At 51.2% G+C, this 21,168-nt stretch overlaps 2 protein-coding genes across 3 annotated transcripts; both read left to right on the top strand.

Annotated features, from left to right (window-relative positions):
• Window positions 1-469: 469 nt before the first annotated feature.
• On the top strand, window positions 470-10,263 carry SERPINF2 (serpin family F member 2). Of its 2 annotated transcripts, none has more exons than XM_083715187.1 (9): window positions 470-647; window positions 1,471-1,549; window positions 1,887-1,937; window positions 3,537-3,912; window positions 4,721-4,861; window positions 5,872-6,075; window positions 7,744-7,886; window positions 8,163-8,367; window positions 9,308-10,263. In XM_083715187.1, exons 2-9 carry the CDS (start codon window positions 1,493-1,495, stop codon window positions 9,643-9,645), a joined length of 1,515 nt encoding a protein of 504 aa, XP_083571313.1. In that variant the 5' UTR covers window positions 470-647; window positions 1,471-1,492; the 3' UTR covers window positions 9,646-10,263. The 2 variants fall into 2 exon arrangements, with proteins under 2 accessions (XP_083571313.1, XP_083571312.1); XM_083715186.1 differs by having other exon boundaries at window positions 474-647; window positions 3,513-3,912.
• A 3,228-nt stretch (window positions 10,264-13,491) lies between these two features.
• On the top strand, window positions 13,492-20,624 carry SERPINF1 (serpin family F member 1). The gene is made up of 8 exons (XM_083715231.1): window positions 13,492-13,876; window positions 16,063-16,157; window positions 16,532-16,724; window positions 16,811-16,966; window positions 17,507-17,710; window positions 17,950-18,092; window positions 19,486-19,696; window positions 20,207-20,624. The coding sequence occupies exons 2-8, from the start codon at window positions 16,071-16,073 to the stop codon at window positions 20,461-20,463; spliced, it is 1,251 nt and encodes a 416-aa protein (XP_083571357.1). The 5' UTR covers window positions 13,492-13,876; window positions 16,063-16,070; the 3' UTR covers window positions 20,464-20,624.
• Window positions 20,625-21,168: the final 544 nt, after the last annotated feature.

Genomic DNA, 21,168 nt, shown 5'->3' on the forward strand with positions numbered 1-21,168 from the left:
GATTTCAAAGGAGGCCTCAAAAGGCCAAGCAGGGAGGAATTATTAGGGTAGCATTCCGCTAAGTTTTGCAGGGAGTGGACCTGCTAGAAATCATTGGACTTCACTTGGGGCTGTTCCTCAATTTCTCCCAAGGCAGGCTGCTTGTTCAGCTCTGGTTTTCAAGGGGGGAGTGCACGTCCCTTTTGCATGCAGAGTTTCGAGAGTCGTCTTTCCCTTCGGTGGTCCCAGCTGGGCCGGCTGAGGGGGCCGCGTTGCTCGCCTCTGCACGGAGGCTGCAGCTGGGCTGGGGGGGGTGCAAAGGGCCCCCGTCCTTGCCCTCTAGGAGGCTCCCCAGCCCACCCTAAACACACGTCGGGCAGCAGGCGAGGAGGCGGTTCGGTCCTGTTGCTCAGGTCCCTTCCTACGCCGCCACACAGTTCCCGGAGAAATGTTTAACCAGATGCAGAAAAAGTCAATATTTGCCCACGGAGGGTGGTGAAGTAGTGAGGAAGGGGGAGAGATTCCGCGAGTAGGCGTTGCTCCTGCAGCTGGTCCCTGGCGAAACTTGGGGGCCACTTCTGCAAAATCGCCCCCCCCTCAACGAAGCTGGCAGTGGTGGCGGCGGCGGCAGGAGACAGGCGCAAGGAAGAGCCCCGTGCAGGACCAACGTGAGATGGGGGGCTTGAGCTGGGGGGGGGGGAGGGGAGCCGGAGCTTGGAGTCCTTGCGCAAGGGGCAGTTTGGAGTCCTCTGATTGAAGGCAGAGAAAGGCTGCTTTGCTAAGCGGGGCTTTGGGGGAATCTCCTGGCTCTGCTTCCCTGGCTTTTATTAATTTAATTTAATTGCATTTCGTATCCCACCAAGAAGCTCAAGGCGGCATGTCCAATTATCCCCCTCCTCATTTAATCCCCACGACAACCCTGCGAGGTAGGCTAGGCCGAGAGACAGGAGTGACTGGCCGCCAGGCTCACACTCCGTGGGAGCTTCATGCCTGAGCTGCGGGATCTGAACCCGAGGTCCGACACTGACTCACTACGCCACCCCTGGCTTCTGTGGCCGTGGAAGGGAAAGAGCACATGCCCTCACGCACCAGCTGGAGCTTCCAGCACCCACTCCTGCCCTTTCTCTCGGCCTGCAGCTGGGTGGGGGCTCAGCCTCCTTCCCTCCCAAACTTGCGCCCAGGAAGCGTTAAGGAGCCGAGCGAGTCCCTGAAGAGCTTCGTTTCAAAAAGCAAGGACAGCCACCCACCCACCAAAGTCCCAACTCCAAGGGGCGCGGGGTGGAATGTAAACGTATGCAACCCTCAGTCTAGAAGAGGATGGTGACTGGAAGGGGGGCTTGCCGTGGAGATCTCCTTTTGGGGGGCAGACAGGGGGTGAGCTGAAGGGAAAGCGGCTGGGGGGGCTGTGAGTCCCTCTCTCGGGTCTGTCTTGAAGGAGGGACGGGACCCCGAAGCCACCCTAGGCATCACTTATCCGCCCATCTCCGGCAGACTTCCACCCCTCCGTCGAAAGATGGCTGCCCCGCCCTGGCCTCTACTGATGCTCCTGCTGGCCGCGACGCACCACGGGGTAAGTCCCGGCCACGGTCCGGCCAGCTCCTCCTCTCCGACCGGGGCAGAAGAGCCCAGCCGAGGGAGACTCGCGGGGAGACGGGCAGGGGCAGGAGAGGGCGTGGGGACCAGGGGTGGGGGGACTGGCCCCTGGAACGTGCTGCTGGTCTCCCAAGTGGGGGGAGCTTCCTGTGGAACAAACCCCCTCGCCTTGGGAAGGTGGTGGAGGTCTTTAATCAGGAGGTTGGATGGCCAGGTGTCAGGGATTTTTTATCCGTGGCTCTGGCACTGCAGGGAGTTGGCTCCAAGACCGTTGGGGGGGGGTCCCTTCCAACTCTATGATTCTATTATTTTAGGTCTCGATTGCCCATGCCTTTGAAGATGACGGGCAGAGGAACATTCTCCAGGTAAGGGGAGATGAATCTCACAGCTTCTCTTTTTTAAAAATTTGTTTATTTTTAATTAAAAGGCAAATACTGTCGAATTCGGGACTTGGGAATGGAGAGCAGGGTGGGTAACATTGCTGTGTGATGGTTCTGGTCCTGGGTCATCACCACATTTTAATCATATATAGAGGCCAACACCAGTGGCGTGAGCAAACGTAGCCAGTCCCAGAAGCAGAATTTAGGTTGGCAAGTAGAAAGTTCAAAGACAGGACCTGTTGAGGCAGCTTTCTCTAAAAAGTTCCCCACAGAAGGGCTTGGGCACATGGCTGTCAGGAAGAAGGGCTTGGTTTTGTTTGGGGCTGGGGGGCATCTTCTGGAAGGTGGGCCTCTGGACAACCAGGGAGCCAAAGCTGTGCAAAAGGAGATGGTCGAGAGGATGAATCGCTGCAGGAGATGCAGGGCAGATCTCTCAGCCTCCAATGACATTTTCGAGAAAGGGAGTTTTGGGAGCAGAGGCAAGCGAGAGAGGAGATGGCAGGCCGTGCTGGATAATCTGGATGGTATTGCCTAAGAGCTCTTAAGGAACTCAAATGTGAAACTGATCTTCTAACAAAAATATGTACCGTTCCTAAGAGTGTCCTTGGTCCCAGAGGACTGGAAAGCAGCCAGCACAACACCAATATTTACAAAGGGATTCAGGAAGTTACAGGCTTGGCCTCTCTTCCAGGTAAATTGCTGAGAAGTACTATTAAAGGTAAAATAATCAAGCGCATGCAGGATTTCCTCAGCGGAGACCCCACACTGTCATGAGGACTCCCTGCCAGAAGAAGCTTTTCAAAAGGGCCTTGCAAACCCAGTCAATTCAGGCGGCTTTCTCCCAAAGCAGCTGTGGAGAACCGATCGCTGGCCCTTCAGATGCTGCTGAACTAGAACTCCCATGATGGTAGGAGTTGCAGTTCAGAGACGCCTGGAAGGGCACAAGCTCTGTCTTAAAGGACCTGACAGTGACACTGATGCTGAAACTTCTTTCAGGTTTTTTCTCCAGGCCTATGCTGCTTTTAAATGATTGGTTTTTGCTGAAATGTGATTTTGTGTCTTGCTTTTATTTTTCTGTATGCTGCCTTATGAGGGTTTAAGGAATACTTAGGCTAGCTCTGATTCCTTTATGTGTTCTGTCTCTGAATACCAGCTGCTGGGAATCACAAGGGGGAGAGTCCTGCCGTTGCACCTCAGGTCCTGCTTGTGAGCTTCCCTTGGGGCATTCAGATGCCACGGTGAGGACAGGAGGCTGGACCAGATGGGGCCCCTTTAGTTTGACCCAGCAAGGCCTTTCTTACGCTTATGAAAACTACCATCTATCAGGCCAGTCTCTGTGTCCATGCAGTCCAGCACTGCCTGCTCTGACTGGCAGCAGCTCCCTGGTCTCCTGACGAGCAGAGAACTTGCCAGCTTTTACCCAGTGTGAAAACAAGTGCTTCTTTCTTTAGAGGGTGGGCCCTCTTGCCTGCCCAGCCCATCCTCTGCCCCTCAGCTACCCGGATGTCTCCTTCCACCCCAGACTTAGCTGCCCATTCTCCCCCTCCCCCCCACCCTCAGCTCCTAGGGCCCATTTCTTCACAGGGCGATGAAGCAGATGGATTGGTGGAAGAAGCATTGCTGCCGGAGGTTGCTTTGCCTGAGGCGGAGGTGCTCCCACCTGCATCCGAGACCCCGGAGAGCCTCCTTGGCACCATACTGCCACCCTCTGATCCAAGCCTGGCAGAGGAGGTTTCAGCCACAGAGCTGGGCGAGCCCCAGAGCTCTTCTGAGGCAGAGGATGATGACCGTGGAAGAAGCTGTGACAGGGACATCCCTCTGGAGAAGACGCAGGCGGTGGCCGAGGCTGTGATGAAGCTGGGTGCTAACCTCCTGCAGCAGGTGGAACTGGAGAACAGCAAAGGCAACCTCTTCTTCTCTCCCCTCAGCATCAGCCTGGCGCTGGCTCACTTGGCTCTAGGTCAGTATCCCCAAATCCCTCAAAGACAGCCTCTTTGCTGACTTCTTCTGAACTCAAAAGCAAAGGTGCTTTTTGTGGTTAACAGCAAAGAAGGGTTTTGCTTTTGGGATGTGGAAAAGATCTCCTTCCAAGTAATGATGGCTCCTGTGTGCATGGGGAGAGGCAATCCTGTCATCTCTCTGAATGAACAACCAATGCAGAGATGGCAGGATGCACGCCCAGCAGGGGTGAAAGCAAAGCAGCCTGCCAGCCACTGAGCGCTCTGGACTCCAGTTAACTGCACATTTCCTCCAGCACATGAGCAGCCTTGTTGGCTGCACAGTCTGAGAATTTCTGCAATGGAGACGGGAAGAGTAGGAGCAGAAGACACTGTCTTGTACAGGGTCTGACCAGCAGTCCATCTAGTTGGGCGTTTTCCACACTGTCAGCTGTGGCTCTCCAGGGTCTCAGGCAGGAAGTCTTTCCCAGCCGTTGGGGCTGCACCAGAGACCTTCTGCCTACAACGCTGGTGCTCTGTTACTGAAGGATAAGAGAGTGCTAAGCACAGAAGCCTCCCTCTTCCTGCTTGTGTGATGAAAGGTCTTTAGCCCTCTTCTGCTTTAACATGGGGCCTACAGGGGCAACTCTCTCTCTCCTGGCTGATGTGACAAGCGCTTTGGAGCTCAGTGGCCCAGTGCAAGCAAGAGGCTTCCATGCCTGACTGCCACGCTCACACGCTCGGGGCTACTGCATCTGAAGGGTCAGGTTACCACGTTCCCAGGTTAGCTGAGTGTTAACTGTGCTGCTGTTAATCTGGTTTCCCTTTCAGGCGCAGCCAACCGGACCGAGGAGCAGCTGCTGAAGGCCCTGCACGTGGAGTCTGTGCCCTGCCCACACCAGGCTCTGCGCACCATCTCCCAGCACCTCAGCCAGATGCTCAGCATCGCGGCCCGGCTTTACCTACAGAAAGGTGAGAGGTGTGGACAGGCAGGTGTGGAATAGAAGAAGTCGAGTGAGCCTGCCCTTTGGGCATGAAAGGGAAGAGCAGGCGCTTCCACATGGTGTGGCTTGAATTTCTCTCCTTATTTTACTTATTAAAAAATATTTGTATACCGCTGTATCATTAAAAAAAATGTATCACAACGGTTCCTACCAATATAAAAACAGAAAGTAGAATCATAAAAAGTTAAAAACAGGTTAAAAGCCAAAGAATTAAAAACAAACATCAGCAGACCATTGTGGGAGATGTATTCTTAACTGCTTGTGTAGGCTTGTCAGGGAAAAAGGCAAGGTATAACAAAATAACAATAATAATATAGCTGGCAGAATATAAAGGTTTTTAGCAGGCATTTAAAAGTTGGCATAGAAGGTGCCACTGAATCTCCAGTGGTAGAGGCTAATGACACTAAAAGCTTGGTCTCTTGTTATCAAACGAGCCTCACCAACTCAGGGAACAACCAGCGACACTTCTGTGAGTGATCTCAGTGATTGAGCTGAGGATATATATATAAGGGTTCAGGCAAACCTCTACTAAACCTTTAATGGATAGCAGATATTGAGGGATGGGGCAGGGGGAGAAGCTGTATTGGGACTGGAGAGGAATAGTAAGTGTTTTTTTCTTAACCCTTTTGCCCATGTAATTTTCCCAACTAATGTCACCACCATCCATCTCCATGCACCAGTAGCAAAGCATCATAATGTGAATGGTGCAAATAGTATTGGTTGGATGGGTGGTAGCAGTTTTCATTAGGATAAGAGCACCCCTCTCTGTCCCCATCTGGATCAAGAGTCCCCACCCCGGCAGCTGCTATTCACAAATAAGTTTGAATCCCGAGGACCTTGAGTGCAGGGGAGGAGGGAAATCCACGCAGCAGCAGTCCCCTGGCCCAAAAATAGGTTGGGGAGAATCCTAGCAGGTTTACCCCAGTCTTAGTGGGAGGGCGGAAACTCTTGAGTGCCTCACATCCAGTGCTTTTGCAGGATTCCTAGTGAAAGAGCAGTTCCTGGAGGACTCAGAGACGTTCTACGGGGCCAAGCCAGCCACCCTGTCTGGGAACAGCGAGGTGGACCTGGCGGCCATCAACACCTGGGTGAAAGAGGCGACCCATGGACAGATCCCCACCATGCTGACTGAGCTGCCGGCCAGTGTCGTGATGCTGCTGCTCAATGCAGTGCACTTCCGAGGTGAGCTGGGCTGCTCCTCCCCACCCCCACCCCCCTGACCTGCTGGGACAGCCAACAGATCAGTCAACTTTTAAGTTATTGCAGCAGCCCAAGAAGTAACTGTGTGAACAAGGCCTCTGCTTCTCCCGTTTTAATCGATCCTAATAACTTAATATTGTTTTATGGACAGTAGTTTTGTCCACCTACAGGAAAAGCAAGATTGTCATAGAATCACAGTTGGGAGGGAGCCCGAGTGTCATCTAGCCCAACCCCCTGTAGTAGTAGTAGTAGTAGTAGTAGTAGTAGTAGTAGCAGCAATAATAATAATAATAATAATAATAATAATAATAATAACAACAACAGCAACAACAACAATAATAATAATTTTCTTATTTATACCCCTCCCGTCTGGCTGGGTTTCCCCAGCCACTCTGGGTGGCTTCCAACAAAATATTAAAATACAATACTCTGTTAAACATTAAAACTTCCCTAAACAGTGCTGCAGTAGAGACATCACCTTGCCACCTTGCCGTATAGTTCAAGCTATGGTTTTCCCAATACTGATGTATGGAAGTGAAAGCTGGACCATAAAGAAGGCTGATCGCTGAAGAATTTATGCTTTTGAATTATGGTGCTGGAGGAGACTCTTGAGAGTCCCATGGACTGCAAGTAGATCAAACCTATCCATTCTTAATGAAATCAGCCCTGAGTGCTCACTGGAAGGACCGATTGTAAAGCTGAGGCTCCAGTACTTTGGCCACCTCATGAGAAGAGAAGACTCCCTGGAAAATACCCTGATGTTGGGAAAGATGGTGGGCACAAGGAGAAGGGGACGACAGAGTACGAGATGGTTGGACAGTGTTCTCAAAGCTATGAGCATGGGTTTGACCACACTGCGGGAGGCAGTGGAAGACTAAGCAACAACAACAACAAAAAAACAGCGCTGCCTTCAGATGTCTTCTAAAATTCTGGCAGTTGTTTTTCTCTTTGACATCGGGTGGGAGGGCGTTCCACAGGGCGGGTGCCATTACCAAGAAAGCCCTCTGCCTGGTTCCCTGTAACTTGGCTTCTTACAGCGAAGGAACCGCCAGAAGCCCTCAGCGCTGGGCCTCAGTGTCTGGGTAGAACAATGGGGATGGAGACGCTCCTTCAGGTATACTGGACCGAGGCTTTAAAGGTCAGCACCAACACTTTGAATTGTGCTTGGAAACAATGCAGGAATCACAATTAAGGCATCCCTGACAAATGGCCATCCAACCTCTGCTGAGAAACCTCCAGGGAAGAAGAGTCCGCCACCTCCCACTCCACTGTCAAGCCATCAGAAAGTTCTTCCTAATCATTAGTTTCTTGCAATTTGATCCATTGGCTCAGGTCCTACCCTCTGGAGCAGCAGAAAATAAGCTCTTTCTCTATCTTCCCTGTGACAGCCCTTCAGTTATCTGAATATGACTATCATGGCACCTTTTAGTCTCCTATCACACAGGCTAAACATGCCCAGCTCCCTCAACCATTCCTCATAAGGGTTGTTTTCCAGAACCCTCATTATTTCAGTTGCCCTCCTTTGCCCACCTTCCAGCTTGTCAATATCCTCTGCAGTGCCCAGAACTGGAGACAGGACTCCAGGGGGCTTGGTTTCCAGATGCTGCCTTTCCTCTCCTCAATCAATTTTTTATTCCCTCTTTTGGGCAGGGTTTTGGAAGACCAAGTTTGATCCCCTTCTGACTGAGCCTGACACATTCTACCTGGATGATGAATTCACCGTCTCCGTGGAGATGATGCGGGCTCGCGTCTACCCTCTCAGCTGGTTCAACCTGGAGGCCCAGGATGTCCAGGTGGGGTAACAGGGGGGTGGGAACTTTTGTTGTTGATGCTGCCCAAGGGTCTGGCATCAGGTCAAAGTGCCTGGGAGATCGTTGGCCTCCTTCCCTTCCCACGTGGGGTGAGCCTGGGCCTTTCTCCTGCCCCTGGAGCAGACGAGAGGAGGGCTCAAGGCAAAGGCCGTCCTGCTGCTGCTCCTCTCCTCTGTTCTTCGCAGTTGCCCTTTCATATCCACAAATAATGTTCTGTTGGGCTGCCCCTGCTGAAGCTTCCCTGTGCTTCTCTCCCAGGTGGCCAGGTTCCCCTTCAAGGGCAACACGAGCTTTGTGGCCATCCTTCCAAACCACCCTGAGCAGAACTTCTCTCGGCTGCTCTCCGATCTCAGCCAGGCCAACCTCCAAAGCCACTTCCCCAAGGAGAGGCCCACCATGGTGAAGATGCCCAAACTGCACCTGCAGCACCACCTGAACCTAGAGCAAGCCCTCCGCCAGTTGGGTAAGAGGAGGGAGGGATCGAGGGGGCCAGCCTGCTTCACTGTTCGCCTTTACAGGACGGTTTTGGGTACCCTCAGCCACCTTGCTGCCTTATGGGCCACGCTTCATAACTCCTGCTTTGCATGCAGAAGGTCCCAGGTTGTGTCCCCCTGCCCCAAGCCCTGGAGAAGCCACTGCTGCCAGTTGGCCTCCTGGCAGCCCCAGCAGCCAGCAAGGCCAGCTGTCAAGGATGGTGGACTCTGCAGTCCAAGGAGAGCCAGAGATCTACAGGTTCCGCACTCCAAGGCAGATCCCTGTGTTAAATGCAGTCCCTGCCTTGTGCTCCTGTGACCTCAGACACACATTATCTGAAGACTTGTCTGTGGAAATGGGTGCAGGCAGCTTCTGATATGTTCTGGAGTCCTCACCAGACAGAGGTTGGAAAGAGCTTTCAGACCCTTAGCAGGGCATGTTGGCGAGTGGCTGTTTGTGTCCTCATTTCCCTCTGCTTCCTCCACAGTGGCTCTTCAGATGCTTCCAGATGGAGGCTTAATGTTGTGAAATGGGCTGCTCTGGTATTGCAAGCAAGTCACTGGCAGCAGTTTTCTTTTTCACTCACAGATTAAACGTGTGTGACTTTTCCCTAACTCTTCTGCCATCTCCGCTCCAGAAGTCCAGCTTCTGTTTCAAGCTAGTCTTGGAAGCAGCAGAAATTCTGCCTCCTTAGTAAAACATACAGGCGCTCCATTTTAACGATTTTAATGCAGCGGCAGAATTCAGGCTGTGGGTGGGTGGAAATTCTCCTCATCCCCCAAATATACACAGCCCTGAGAATAGTCTTGGGTCACAAACGCTGCTGATGTTCTGCACCAGCACCATCCTGACTGACGGCTGCTTTCTCTCTGGAGAAGCCTGCAGCTTCCCCCTTGGTACTGCCTTCACTCCTCTCTCTTTCTTTGCAGGCCTTGGTGAGCTGTTCTCTGCCCCAAATTTCCACCCCATAACAGAGGGTCCCCTCGTGGTCTCCAGTGTCCAGCACAGAGCCGCCCTGGAGCTTTCTGAGGACGGGGTAGAGGCATCAGCCGCCACCAGTGTCTCCATGTTCCGCTCCCTCTCTGTTTTCAACCTCAACCAGCCCTTCCTCTTCATCATCCAAGAGGACACCACCGGCATCCCACTCTTCCTGGGCGCCATCCGGAACCCCAACCCCAGCGCCCCTCAGGAGAGGAAGACGAGTGACTGTGCTGTGGGAGATGATGGAAAGCTCTTTCCATGCTCCATGGACCAAGAGAAGCCCTGAATGCCTCAGAGGCCTCCAGGATGTGTTGTGGCCAGTCAGGGTTTTTTTCAGCAGCCTCTCCCCAAATGTCCAGAAAACAACAAAAAGCCACCCTTTCACCTAACTGGCTGCTGATGTGGGTTGCCATCCTGTACCCAGTCCTGCAAGCTATAAAATATGGCCCTGTTGACTCATCTTCTTCTCAATGGCCCTTGCGGATGGGATCCTGCACCCTGACCTGCAGGCCTTTGGCCCTAGAATTAAAGCTGAGCAAAAGGTCACAAAGTTGCACCTCCTCCTCTGGTTCTGTGTTCTGCAGAGACACTGGCTGAGGAATCTGAAGCGCCACAGATATGAATGAGCTGTGAGTGCCGTGAAATAAAAGGATGCAGAGAATACAAGAACCAGCAGCAGCAGCAGCAGCAGCAGCAGCCCAGGCCCTGGGGAGTTTACAGGCTCACTTCCCGTCTTGGCGCCAGCTTCTCTTCAGTACTGCAGCCCCACAATATATCCAGACCACAACTTTTCCTTTCAGGTGGCCACAAAAATGCAACAGAATAGACTGCGTAGTGCTGCACAACTCAAGAAAAAATAAGGGTGTTGGGAATTGCTAGGAAAATAAACCTGCTGGTATCCTAATGCCTGTTGCCACTAATGTGTGTGACTGACCACACTTCGAATCCTGCAAACAGTTCTCAAGAAGGGCATTGCAGAGCACTGTGGAGTCTTTGTTCTCTTTGCTTGTTGGGTTTGTGTAAAGGGCCCCTGCCCTTTCTGTGCAACATCCCACTTGGGCTGTTTTACACTTACATTGCTGTAGCAACAGAGCAAGTGTGTGAGAGAATATGAATGTAAATGCCAATGGCCTTGATAGACAAGGAGGCTACTGGGTGTGGGGAGAGAATTGCTTGGGGATCTCCAGTGACTCATGGGGGGGATGAGACTGAGGTTGGTTAAGACTTCCCAGTTCTGTATTCCCAGCTCCTTATTTAAAGCAGCTGCACAAGCAGCCACAATGCGGAACTGAAAGTTGGTATCTGCTTCTGGCTGCACTCCGGAATCCATTAGACTGACTCCCCACATTGCACACCTGTGACCAGCAAACTGATCCCCTCCAGATGCTCAAACCTTCTTTCCATAGAACTGTAGAGTTGGAAGGGAACCCCAGGGTCATCTAGTCCAACCCCCTGCAATGCAGGAATCTCAGCTAAAGCATCCATGGCAGATGGCCATCCAACCTCGGCGTAAAAACCTCCGATGAAGCAGAGCCCACCACCTCCTGAGGGAGACTGTTCTAATGTCAAACAGCTCTTACTGTCTGAAAGGTCTTCCTAATGTTGAGCCAGGATCTCATTTCTTGTCATTTGAATCCATTCACTTGGGTCCTAACCTCCGCAGCAGGAGAAAACAAGCTTGCTCGCATCTTCCATGTGACAGTCCTTCAGATAGCTGGAGATGGCTCTCATATCTCCTCTCAGTCTCCTCTTTTCCAGGCTAAACACACCCAACTCCCTCAACTAGTCCTCATAAGGATTGGTTTCCAGACCCTTGACCATCTTTGTTGTCCTCCCCTGCACACATTGCAGCTTACCAATGGCATTTTAAAATTGTGGCACCCAGAACTGGACACAGTATTCCAGGAGTGGTCCAACCCAGGCAGAATAGAGCGGTACTATTACTTCCCTTGATCTGGACACAATACTTCTGTTGCTGCAGCCTAGAATAGCATTAGCTTTCCCCCCTGTTGTATCACACTGTTGACTCATGTTCAGCTTGTGGTCTACTAAGACCCCTAGATCCTTTGCACATGTACTACTGGCAAGCCAGGTGTCCCCCATCTTCCATTTATGCAGCTGGTTCTTCCTTCCTAAGTTTATAACCTGGCATTTGTCCCTTTTGAAATTCATTTTACTAGTTTGGGCCCAGGTGTCCAATCTGTTAAGGTCATCTTGAATTCTGATTCTGTATTCTGTGGCATTAGCTACCCCTCCCAGTTTGTTGTCTTCTGCTAACTTGATGAGCACCCCCTCAATTTCTTCATCCAGGTTGTTTATAAATAATGTTGAACAACAACAGGCCCAGGACAGAACCCCGTGGCACCCCATTTGTCACTTTATTCCAGGATGATGAGGAACCCTTAGTGAGCACTCTTTGGATTCAGTCAATCACCTACAACAAAACCACTTAACAGTTACTTCGTCCAGGCCACATTTTGCTAGCTTCTCTGTAAGAGTATCATGGGGAACTTTGTCAAAAGTCTTTCGGAAATCAAGATACACTATGTCCACAACATTCCCCTGATCCACCAAGCTTATAACTATCAAAAAAAGAAATGAGATTCGTCTGGCATGAGAAACCCATGCTGGGTCTTAGTAGTCACAGCATCCTTTTCTAAGTGCTCATAGACTTAATTATCTGATGTAGGACATTTCCTGGTATCCACATCAAGCTGACTGGTCGGTAGTTACATGGGCCTTCAATATTTCACCTTTAAGAAACTCCCATTCATCTTCTCTTTGAGTATTTCTGTTCATGGGATCTCACCCAGTAGTTCCTTAAGCTTTTTGAAATTGGCCTTCTTAAAGTCCAGAGTGCATGTCTGTCTACACTCCGTTTTCCCTTGCCTCTGTATCATGAAACCCAAGAGGACATGATCACTTCCTCCCAAGGTTGATCAGTTCCTCAGTTGGTGAGGGTCCGGTCCAAGACAGATGATCCCATTGTTGCTTCTTTCACCTTCAGGGTGATGGTGTCACTGTCAAGAGAGGCAACTGAGGAATTTGTTGGACCTTATGTTCTTGGCAGAGTTTGAGTTCCTACAGATATTGGGGTAGTTGAAATCTTCCATGACTACGATCTGTCTCCTTTTTGAATGTGTGGCCGTCTGCTCCAGGAGGGTATCATCCAAGTCTTCAGACTGGCTTGGCAGTCTAGGGCATAAGATGCTCTCTCCTCATTTCAGAATCCCACTGCTGAACAAGCAAAACACTGCACTATGCTAGCCAGGGACTGTGGCACCCAGAGGACGAATTCTCAAGGTTAGGTTATTGCCACAAAGGTAAAGGTAAAGGGGATGCGGGTGACGCTGTGGTCTAAACCATTGAGCCCCTTGGGCTTGCCAATCAGAAGGTTGGTGGTTCGAATCCGCAGGACGGGGTGAACTCCCATTGCTCTGTCACAGCTCCTGCCAACTTAGCAGTTCAAAAGCACACCAGTGCAAGTAGATAAATAGGTACCGCTCTGGTGGGAAGGTAAGCGGTGTTTCCGTGCGCTCTGGCATCTGTCACGGGGTTCCGTTGTGCCAGAAGCAGCTTAGTCATGCTGGCCACATGACTCGGAAAGCTGTCTGTGGACAAACGCCGGCTCCCTGGGCCTGAAAAGCGAGATGAGACCACACCCTATAGTCGCCTTTGACTGGACTTAATTGTCTAGGGGTCCTTTACCTATTGCCACAACAGAATTTCCTTGGGCAGAAGCAAATAACTGAGCAAAGCCCTGACCACCGAGAACCAGGACTCCTGCTGAGCTCTTTCGTCTCTCTGCCATCACCAGGTTTTGCCCACACTTTCAAGCCAATCTTTGAAGGGTTAAGGATGAGGAACTTTGCCAAAGTAGCAGAATGTCAGAAAAGTGTTTAGCAGTCTAGCATCTAGGTTATGAAGAAATTAAACTTGGTTGGTTAATTATTAATCTGTCCCAGCATTTGAATAAATACAAGTGTGCACCCACAAAGCATGTTCTGTGTCTGCACATGTGTGTGCAGGGTGGGTAATTAAGACTCCACCCCATCTCATACTAGCAGCACACCTCCAATCCCAGGACTCGTCTGCTGGCAAGATGATCTTGGCTCTGCTAGGCTCCCCTTTTCCAGCCTGGGCCAAGCTTCATGGAGCAGGGGTGTCGTCAATGGCTACTGGCCAATGGTGATTATGCTCTGACCCCATAGAAGGGGAGAGTGCTCTTGTACTCGGGTCCTGGAAAGGATGCTGGACTAGATGGGTCTCTCACTCCTCCCTGATCCAGCAGCCAGGCTCTTATGCTCTGCCTCTCAGCACAGCTGTCCATGCAGTGTGGAAAACAAAAGGAGGCTGCTTTAAGAGGGGAGCTGTAACTTGAAGCCTGCTGATGGCTGGGCTGGGATAGCCTGTGGGCTGGCAGCCACAGCAGCAGCAGCCCAGGCAGATGTGAAGCTCCACACACACTCACACACAGCCTGGTCAAGAAGGACTGCAGTGGAGGACAGGAGCCTGAGGTAAGGGGGTGCTCAGAGGAGCTTATTCCAACTGCCCAGGGGTGTGGGTGGGTGTAAGGCTACTTTTCTTTGGGGCGTAGAGCACAGCGCAGCAGGAAGGCAAAACTCAAAAGGAAAAAAAGGTCATATTGGGGTGGGGTGGGGGACATGGGAGCAATGTCCATTTTTTCACCCTCTTCCGTCAACTTGTGCCCTACTTTAGAAGTATTGTCTCTGCAACAGAAACCAAATGAGAGTTTAAGAGAAAGCACCATCAGCTCCACTGGTTCTGCCCAGGAGGCAGCATCAATTAAGAGCCAGGCAACACCTCCATTTTTTCACTTGGAGAAAGAAGGTCCCAGTGTGAGATTTTGTAAGAATAGGGCTGTTTTTGTAAATCCTACCCAGGGCGCCAGGGTGCTAATGGCAAATCCTCTGACAGCTGCAAAAATTCCACCCTGAGAGAACAAAGCCTCAGTCCACCTTTCAGAAAGAAACCTGCCTTTTTATTTCAGACTTGCAGATGGCAGAGATCACCCACCACCTCATCTGACAGCTCCTTTTCTCTTGCCTCAGGTGCCTCTGGTGTGTGTGGGGGGGGGGGAGAGAGAGAGGTTCAGAGTCTAGATTCTTCTCCTTCATAGAAGCAACTTACAAAGAGGGGGTGGACCACCCTGTCCCAGGAACCACCCAATGTTGGCTAAAGTAGTAGCTCTTATTTTTCTCATTTTGGCTGTGTGCTTAAGTTTTGTGCTAATGGGATCCAGATGTCTAGGCCCACTCAAGCAAGCAAGCAAGCAAGCAAGCAAGCAAGCAAGCAAGCAAGCAACAAGCAGAGTTTCAGCATAGGTTTTTGGCAAATGTGGAAATTCTCAGCCTGGCAATGGTGATCAAGCTGGAGCATGATCATCTCCCTTTTGAGGCCCTCTTCCCCAGTGTGGAATGGGGTTACGACCAACATGCCATTTGCATCTAAATAAGGCAACACACACACACACACACACACACACACACACACACACACACACACACAATCTCTCTCTCTCTCTCTCTAGTTCTTCTCTGGTCACCTCGCACAATTAGGGAAGGGACACAGAATAAGACTGCCAATGACATAATGCCATTATAAAAATCTATGGTGTGGCTGCATTTGGAATACGTGTCCAGTTCTGGTCGCTTCATAACAACAACAACTTATTTATTTATACCCCGCCCATATAGCTGCGTTTCCCCAGCCACTCTGGGCGGCTTCCAACAAAATATTAAAATACAGTAGTCTGTCAAACAAACTAGAAAGGGATATTGGAGAGCTGGAAAAGGTTCAGGAAAGGGCAACGCTGGGAGAGGATTAGAGAAATCCACAGAGGAGAGGGCTCCACAATTCTGCCTCCACTATTGGAAATAGTAAATGCCTCTCCATACCAGTTGCTGGGAATCACAAATGGGGAGAAGAGTGTGCTTGAGAGATGATCTAGATCTGCAGTAATTTGAAACTTTTGTGCCATCCTGGTGATTTGGCTGCCTTCCCTTTAATTGCAGCCTTTTAAAGACCTAACTACTATTTCCACACAGCCCTTGTGGCGCCAGCTTTCAGGGACAGGGCTTTGGTGTCTGCTGGGGATACAGGCTACTCTTTGGACTGGATGCGGCAGTATCTAAGTCTATCCCCTGCAAACACAAGTGATGGATTCACGCCAGAATCCTGCAAAACAAGAGGTCTGCTTCCCCTGCCCCAGTCCATTTGTCCCATTGGGACTGAAGGACTCACGATGGGGGAAAGAGGTGCCTGTGGCAGTCCAAGGAATTGCACAAATTATTAGAAGTTATAGGGAAGTCTTAAAAGCTCAAGGTTTTGATTCATGTTTAGGACCGTGACAAACATTGGACTTGAGCTGTGATTCTTTCATTGTTTCTTGCTTGGAATATTCACAAGGGGGGTGGAAATAGTAAATATTACTTGTAGTTTTATTGCTTCTGCTGGCTCATGGGAGCAGGGCAGTTAGTAAGACATCAGCAAGTACAAAGCCAATGCCCACTGCAGTCTTCTCTTTAATGAAACAGGAAGTGAGGTTTTCTTGGTTTGTTTTAAATGAAAGTCCTGGGAAATGAGTTCCTGCCTCAGTGCTCTGTCCTGTATTTGCAGCTCCAGCTCCAGAGAAAAGGCTGAGGGGGACAGCAGTTAAACTTGTTCGTTCTTTCCTCTCCAGGCCCCGCCATGCGACATCTGGTGGTTCTTCTGTGGCTGGGACTCCTAGCCATTTCCTGCAGAAGCCAGGACTCTGGTACCAGGAGCAGCCCACAGGTCTGTCTGAGGCTTCAGGGCTCCTCCCAAAATACTGAACACCACCCCTGAGGCATTCTGCATGTCCTCTTTTGTTTAAAAACTAGAAAAAGGGGCAGGGACGGGCTGCATAGCCTAGCCCATGGCAAGCTGGGGATGAAAACCCATATGCTGCCTTCTCGCTTTTGTACTTTGAGAAGTCCCTAGGATGTTTCTACAGCGGCCTCTGTTAACCTGATGCCCTCCAGATGTTTTAGACTACAGCTCCCATCAACCCTTGTCCAAAACATCTGGAGGGCGTGGCAGCGGCGAAGGCTCTCTTTAAGGCATTCAGACAAATGGAAGGAGTCTTAGGGACGGGACAATTCTGAGCAAGCAAATTTTGCCTTTCACAGGATCCTGAACCCGACAACACAGAGGGAACTGAGGAGGAGGACCCCTTTTTCAAGAGCCCTCTCAACAAGCTAGCAGCTGCCGTCTCCAACTTTGGCTATGACCTGTACCGCCAGCAATCCAGCCAGGCTCCCAGCGCCAACGTCCTGCTGTCCCCCTTCAGCATTGCCACGGCTCTCTCTGGCATTTCCCTTGGTGAGCTCAGTTCTGTTCCATCCATTCCTAACATCACCCATCCCGGGAAGGCAAATTTCACAGGCCTTTTTCTTTGTGGTTCGTAGGGGCAGGAGAACGGACCGAAGGTATAATCTCTCGTGCTCTGTTCTACGACATGCTTGACAAGGCCGGGATCCACAGCACATACAAGGAGCTCCTGACCACCATGGCGGCTCCCTCCAAAGGCCTGAAGAGCGTCTTCCGCCTCATCATGGAGAGAAGTAAACCTTGTGGCCCTGCTCCCCATGTCACAGGGGATGGCAAGGAGGCAGAGTGGGCGGCCACGGGGAACATGGTCCAGCAAGCAGCAATTCCTGGTCCCCAAATCAAATCATCCGTACTTGCAGGATGTACCCATTTGCCTTGGTAGGATTGGCTATTTGGGCAGCAGGCGCCGCCTAACCTAGCCACTCTATTAAAAAGTCTGTCAGTCTCATGAGCAATTTGGCCCAGGCTGTTTGGAGCCAGTGAGCACCAGCCCAGCCTCAAAGTCCAAGGCAGAATTAACGCCTGCCTTCTGCACGATTCTCACTGTTTCCTACGAAACAGGTCCTGTTGAGAACTGCTAAAGTTACTTCAGATTTAGTGCCTGGAAGGGTTTTCTCATTGGCTGCCTCTGGGCTCTATGCAAGTAGGCTGGACCAGGTCACCTTTGGCTGCCTCCACATCTGTGGCTGCATGAGTACAGGCTGTTAAGACATCACCTCCAAGTACTGAGCAGGATGGGAGCTTTCTGGTCTCACCCCTTCCCACTCCCCTAGGGCTGAAAATGAAAATTGGGTTTGTGAATGAGCTGGACAAGGCCTATGGAGTCCGCCCCAGAGTGCTGAGTGGAAACGCCCGGGCAGACCTGCAAGAGATCAACAACTGGGTGCAGCAGCGGACTGGCGGGAAGGTCACGAGGTTCTTTGGCGAGATCCCTGCTGGAATTAGCATCCTGCTCCTTGGGGCAGCCTATTTCAAAGGTAAGGGGAGACATGCCGAGAGAGGTGCTCAAGGAACGGAGAAGGTAAGGTCCAGTGGCGGGCACCTTGGGGTGACAAGAGGTGTCTCCAATTCCTTGAGGTTAGGATCACAGAGGAGGGTGAAGGCTGGGCTGTGTCTTCTGCTTCTCCCCAGGGGGAGTCACTGTTCCAGCTGAAGCTTTTCGAAGGAAGAGGGAATTAGGAACTCGATAACATTTCTTTCCCTTCTCTAATAACAGGGCAGTGGGTCACCAGGTTTGACACCAGGCTGACTAAGCTGCAGGACTTCCATCTGGACGAGGGCCGGACGGTGAAAGTGCCCATGATGTCAGATCCCAAAGCCATCCTCAAGTACGGCTTTGACTCTGAGCTCAACTGCAAGGTCAGTACAGGGAGCAGACCCTGCAGAAAGGGTCTCCCTGCCTGCTTCACAGTATAAGGGCAGGCAGGCCTTCCTTCACCATTTGCTCCCTCTCATGACTAAATTTGTGACAAGAAGGGAACAGCTTCATTTGGCCAGCTAAACTGAGAAGCGGCCAGATATTGCCATCTGCCCAAGATCCACCCTGAGGATGGATTTGAACCTCTGGATGGATATGCTATTGAAATATAAATGTGTGCCAATGATGTACCTCCATGGGTGGCTCTGCCCTGCTATAAGCTAAAACTGGCCTGCAAAGATTCCCCAGTTCCTTGCAGGTTGGCAACTCATCCACACATCTGGAGCAGTCCCTCCCACCCTGTGACTTCTCTCAGAGGTCCAAGTCAGAGAGCAGCACAATCCATTGCTTGTTTGGGCTGAAGGCCAGGAGAACCAGGCTACATAAGATGGGGTTATTTTGGTTCATGAAGAATTGCAAATTTTGCAAGTACAATGGTACCTCAGGTTACATAGACTTCAGGTTACATACGCGTCAGGTTACAGACTCTGCTAACCCAGAAATAGTGCTTCAGGTTAAGAACTTTGCTTCAGGTTGAGAACAGAAATCATGATCTGGCGGCGCAGCAACAGCAGGAGGCCCCATTAGCTAAAGTGGTGTTTCAGGTTAAGAACAGTTTCAGGTTAGATACGGACCTCCAGAATGAATTAAGTTCTTAACCCAAGGTACCACTGTATGTCAATTTCTGCAGCACATTTGCAAGCTAAACTTGGAAGCTGGGGATGAAAAAGAAGGGATTGTAAACTGCAGCTTATGCACTGAGAACAACTTTGATTGGGCCATCTCTTTCATTTTCAAAAGTGCCTCTTTTCAAGTGGTAGGACCCTAGCCAGCTGCTGCAATAGAGAATGAAGGGTGTTCTTAAGTGTTGCAGGTACAAATGCCCCATGGATATATGTGTGCGTGTGCAAATATGTGTGTAGGCAGGATTCAAGCCTTCTAAACACCCCAAGACCCCAGTTTCCACCTGCCTACGACTGTTGCCCCGGCTCAGTCAACATCTCCCCCTTTTGCTTCCCAAAGAGCTGCACCCATAGTCCCAGTGACAAACACATCCAAAAATCCTCCTCTGGAGCTTAAGCTTCTTCCCACAGGCTGGGAACCCCTGGGCTGTGGCAACATTTCTCAAGCCATCTATGATGGCTAAGACACGAACAGAGGGAAATTAATTACCTTTGTAACAGTGGGGCAGACAGCTCACTCTGCAACGTTCTTTGGGGGGTGGGGTCCTGGGCTGAGCAAGTGGGTCAAAGCCCTGCAAGGAGCACAGATGGAGGAACTCCTTTGAAATGTCAGCACCTAACACCTTTCACTTTCTCCGACTCCCATTTCTAGATTGCTCAGCTGCCCCTGGCAGGAAGTGTCAGCATCATGTTCTTCCTGCCCCAGAGTGTGACCCAAAACATGACGCTGATTGAAGAGAGCCTCACCTCTGAGTTCATTCATGACATAGACAGGCAGCTGAAGACCGTCCAGGCGGTGCTGAGCCTACCCCAGCTCAAGATGACCTCTGAGACGAACCTTGCCAGCACACTCCAGGAAATGCGTATGTACCCAGCCCAGTTCTGCAGCTGAGGTGGGGCGAGAGCGCCAGTGCAGTGCTGCACTTGGCAAAATAGACACACCCAGCAGGGGGGATGAAGCACTGCAGGTTACAAGCCCCTTCCCTTCCCTTATTTTTGCACTGGCTGCCTTTGAACATGGAAGGCCATTCCTAGAGACTGTCCGCGTTGGGGATGGGCAGGATAAGAGGCACATGCTTTGCCTGAAGAAGGGCCTCAGGTTCAATTTGCGGAGTCTCCAGGTGGGCTGTTTCCCTTCCAGTCGGTGCAGACACTGCTGAGCTAGATGGCTTGGTCTAAGGCTGCTTCCTCTACTCTTCCAGTGAACCCGTCTAATCTTCTGAACAAGTAAACTTCACTTGTGGCAGCCATAGGGCAACTGCAGGAAGTCAGTGTTGTCCTCTTCTTTTTGGCTAGGAGCCCAGGAGACGCAGCTTGGCTGCAGCCCTGGCCAGTTCTCCCCCCAGCTAATGAGACATCCTCCTTCCTCACAGGGCTCCAGGCACTCTTCTCGACTCCCGACTTCAGCAAGATCGCTGTGAAGCCTGTCAAGCTCACCCACGCACAGCACAAAGTAGTCCTTGAGCTTAGAGAAGACGGCGCACGCCCTGTGTCTGCTCCAGAGATGACCGGACCCCTGAACTTCGCCATAGACTACCACCTGGACAGACCCTTCCTGTTTGTGCTTCGGGACAATGACACAGGCACTCTCCTTTTTATTGGGAAAATTCTGGACCCTCGGAGTGCTTAGACTCCCCCCCCCAAAAAACCCCCCCATCAGAACAGCCTGTGGTCATCGGGGAGGAAATGGCTTGGGGGTAGGTAGGTGGGGCCCGACTGCCCTGTTGCACTCTTGCTGTGCCCCACAACTGTTTATGCTTACGTGCTGCAATAAACATGCCCCAAGAACAATTGTGTGGGTCTCAGTAGTTCATTATCTTGTTGGTGATAGAGAAAGCATACCAGGGGAGACAGAATTATTGAGAAGGATGGAAGAGATAGCAGAGAAAAGTTACCTCTGTTCCCCGTTTTTCCTTCCCAGTGTCCAACACAATGTTCTCACCACTAGGGAATACCCTACTCCCCAGGGATCCAGAGAATCTTGTGTGTGCTTTGGGGGAGGGGGCTGCCTTCCAGCAGTCCCACCTGTACCTCTGGAGGGGCTCTGACCTGTGTGTATGCACCTGTATGAACCAACAGGTACCTCCCAATCCTGTGACTTGAGGACCCCACTCCCCCCCCCCCGAGACACAGATGCATCTGCCCCTCCCAAAGCATGAATTTGATGGCAGCCACCTTCAATGTGCTGAGGAAAATTTCATGGCAAAGGATTGCTGCTTCAGTGGTGAAGAGAGCATGTTTTGCATGGGAAAGGTCCAGCCCAACCATCTCCCAGTGGGAAAAACCCTTCTCCACCTGGGATCCTGCCTATGAGATGAGACCATCCTGGGTTTGT

Source organism: Podarcis gaigeae (assembly GCF_964106915.1).
Source record: "Podarcis gaigeae genome assembly, chromosome: 15".
Taxonomy (NCBI): domain Eukaryota; kingdom Metazoa; phylum Chordata; class Lepidosauria; order Squamata; family Lacertidae; genus Podarcis; species Podarcis gaigeae.

Excerpts from the sequence above, each read along its gene's own strand:
- SERPINF2 (XM_083715186.1), top strand. The coding sequence starts at position 1,493 with ATGGCTGCCCCGCCCTGGCCTCTACTGATGCTCCTGCTGGCCGCGACG. Across the intron at positions 1,938-3,512 it reads GGCAGAGGAACATTCTCCAG|CTCCTAGGGCCCATTTCTTC; the intron begins GTAAGGGGAGAT and ends CCCCACCCTCAG. Across the intron at positions 3,913-4,720 it reads GCTGGCTCACTTGGCTCTAG|GCGCAGCCAACCGGACCGAG; the intron begins GTCAGTATCCCC and ends TTTCCCTTTCAG.
- SERPINF1 (XM_083715231.1), top strand. The coding sequence starts at position 16,071 with ATGCGACATCTGGTGGTTCTTCTGTGGCTGGGACTCCTAGCCATTTCC. Across the intron at positions 16,158-16,531 it reads GTACCAGGAGCAGCCCACAG|GATCCTGAACCCGACAACAC; the intron begins GTCTGTCTGAGG and ends TGCCTTTCACAG. Across the intron at positions 17,711-17,949 it reads TGGGGCAGCCTATTTCAAAG|GGCAGTGGGTCACCAGGTTT; the intron begins GTAAGGGGAGAC and ends CTCTAATAACAG.